Source organism: Argentina silus (genome assembly GCF_951799395.1).
Source record: "Argentina silus genome assembly, chromosome: 19".
Classification (NCBI taxonomy): domain Eukaryota; kingdom Metazoa; phylum Chordata; class Actinopteri; order Argentiniformes; family Argentinidae; genus Argentina; species Argentina silus.
Genome location: NC_139673.1, coordinates 469,682 through 472,181, shown reverse-complemented (window position 1 = coordinate 472,181; position 2,500 = coordinate 469,682). Strand labels below are relative to the sequence as shown.

General features: G+C 43.0%; 1 protein-coding gene across 1 annotated transcript in view; it reads left to right on the top strand.

The window, feature by feature from the left end:
• gpa33a (glycoprotein A33 (transmembrane), paralog a) overlaps positions 1-2,500 on the top strand; it is an 8,654-nt gene that overhangs the window by 345 nt on the left and 5,809 nt on the right. Inside the window, exons 1-2 of the mRNA XM_083691167.1 lie at positions 1-505; positions 2,248-2,414. The exon at positions 1-505 is cut by the window's left edge and continues 345 nt beyond it. Coding sequence (XP_083547293.1) covers positions 457-505; positions 2,248-2,414 — 216 coding nt within the window. The 5' untranslated portion in view covers positions 1-456. The remainder of the gene's footprint in view (positions 506-2,247; positions 2,415-2,500) is intronic.

The following is a 2,500-nucleotide window of genomic DNA, read 5'->3' as shown; positions in this document are numbered from 1 at the left end:
TCATCAGAATATATGTCTAACTATTTATGTTTTCTCCTTGATCCGAAATGAAAGTGATTCGTTTGTTGCGCAGTGTGAAGTGTGAAGCCTGTGGTTCTTCTTGACAAAAATATGTATGTGGCGGCAAGCACACACAAGTCTGTTCCTCATTTGGAGGTTTGCGAAAAAAAAGAGAAGATTAGTGAAAGAATGACTAACAGGGCAAGCGGCGACATGCCGAGGAGGCGGGGGGGAGGCGGGGGGGAGGCGGGGGGGAGGAGCGGGGAGACGCGACCTGTGGAAGATGTTCAGACGTTTTCATTGGCAGATGACGACGTCACTCACGTCGAGGTCTGGGTCGCGCTCTGAGCGCAAGTTTCTGTCACCGTCGACTGTACCTGGGCGCGAGCTTGTCCGGTTGATCATAACCTAGATAAGGACGCGGATGACCGGAGAGTTCTGATTAACTACGTATCGATGATGGCCACGGAGAGGGGGATTGGTGCTGTGGCTTTGCTCTGTCTTGGTGAGTGTTTGTACTGATTTTATGATTATTTAAAAGTTCTGCTGACATCAACTGTACAACTGGACGTGAACTGCTCTGCCGAGCCACACCTGTTTATCCCGAATACCTCACCTGTGTAGACCTGTTAGGAGCAATAACGGTGATGTTTGTGAAATAATTATAGCAATGGATTCGTGAAAATTCATATTCCATAGGCTACTGAGAAAACGAAGTTATATTTCATCTTTGAATTTATAACATATGTGCTACATAAACACTAATTAAGCCTAAATGTTGCCCTATTAAATACCAGTATCAGTGTATATTTTAAAGATGCTTCATTGACGTTGATAAATAATTCAGACTAATCGATAGTCATATTTGAAGACAGGAAGGAGTGTCTCTTATCATGAGCAGCCACCATTACTACTCCTGTAGGCCTGATACAGACTATCACTATGAACCTGCACTATTAACACTGTTAACACTATTAACACTGTTAACACTGTTAACACTATTAACACTGTTAACACTATTAACACTGTTAACACTATTAACACTATTAACACTATTAACACTATTAACACTGTTAACACTATTAACACTATTAACACTGTTAACACTATTAACACTATTAACACTATTAACACTATTAACACTGTTAACACTATTAACACTATTAACACTATTAACACTATTAACACTATTAACACTATTAACACTGTTAACACTATTAACACTATTAACACTGTTAACACTATTAACACTATTAACACTATTAACACTATTAACACTATTAACACTATTAACACTGTTAACACTATTAACACTGTTAACACTATTAACACTGTTAACACTATTAACACTATTAACACTGTTAACACTATTAACACTATTAACACTGTTAACACTATTAACACTATTAACACTATTAACACTATTAACACTATTAACACTATTAACACTGTTAACACTATTAACACTATTAACAGCATTAATAGTATTAACAGTATTAACAGTATTAACAGTATTAATAGTATTAATGATGAGATCTCAAAGATGAAGACAGACACACACTCTCAAACTCCATTTCCTGCTTGAGGACGGTGAGCGGGGAGTGAGTGAGCGTTGGAAATGGCGGCATTTCTCATTCCTACACACACACACACACACACACTGTGTGTGTGTGTGTGTGTGTGTGTGTGTGTGTGTGTGTGTTCTACAGTACTAGGTAGTGTGCTTGTGAAAGCAGGCTACAGAGTTGCCACACCCTGTTCACTGTTGACACCTCCACTCAGGCTGAAGAGCAGAGTGTGTGTGTGTGTGTGTGTGTGTGTGTGTGTGTGTGTGTGTGTGTGTGTGTGTTTCACAGCAGAGTGTGTGTGTGTGTGTGTGTGTGTGTGTGTTTCACAGCAGAGTGTGTGTGTGTGTGTGTGTGTGTTTCACAGCAGAGTGTGTGTGTGTGTGTGTGTGTGTGTGTTTCACAGCAGAGTGTGTGTGTGTGTGTGTGTGTTTCACAGCCCTGGCTTATCAAGTACAGTCTTGTTTACCTAGGTGACCAAAACATCTCAATAAGTCTCGATAGAGATATAGACGCTTCACAGAGAAAGAGAGATAGATAGAGATATAGACGCTTCACAGAGAAAGAGAGATAGATAGAGATAAGAACCCCAGACCCAGCCGAACGGATGAGTCCATCTCCAGCTGTCTCTAACCCCCCCCCCCCCCCCCCCCCCGTTCTCCGTGTGGCCCCTGTCCTCCAGTGGTGACAGGGTCGATGGCCCTGGAGGTGACCATCGCCAAGCGTGAGTATGAGTACGCGCGGGGGGACAACATCACACTGCCCTGCACCTTCAAGCCCAAGAACACCGTCAACCCTCTGATCGTGGTGACCTGGACGTCAGAGGGGGACAACCCTGGAGACCGGGAGGTGAGATGGCTGATGCCCCCCGGCTCTCTCTCTCTCTCTCTCTCTCTCTCTCTCTCTCTCTCTCTCTCTCTCTCTCTCTCTCTCTC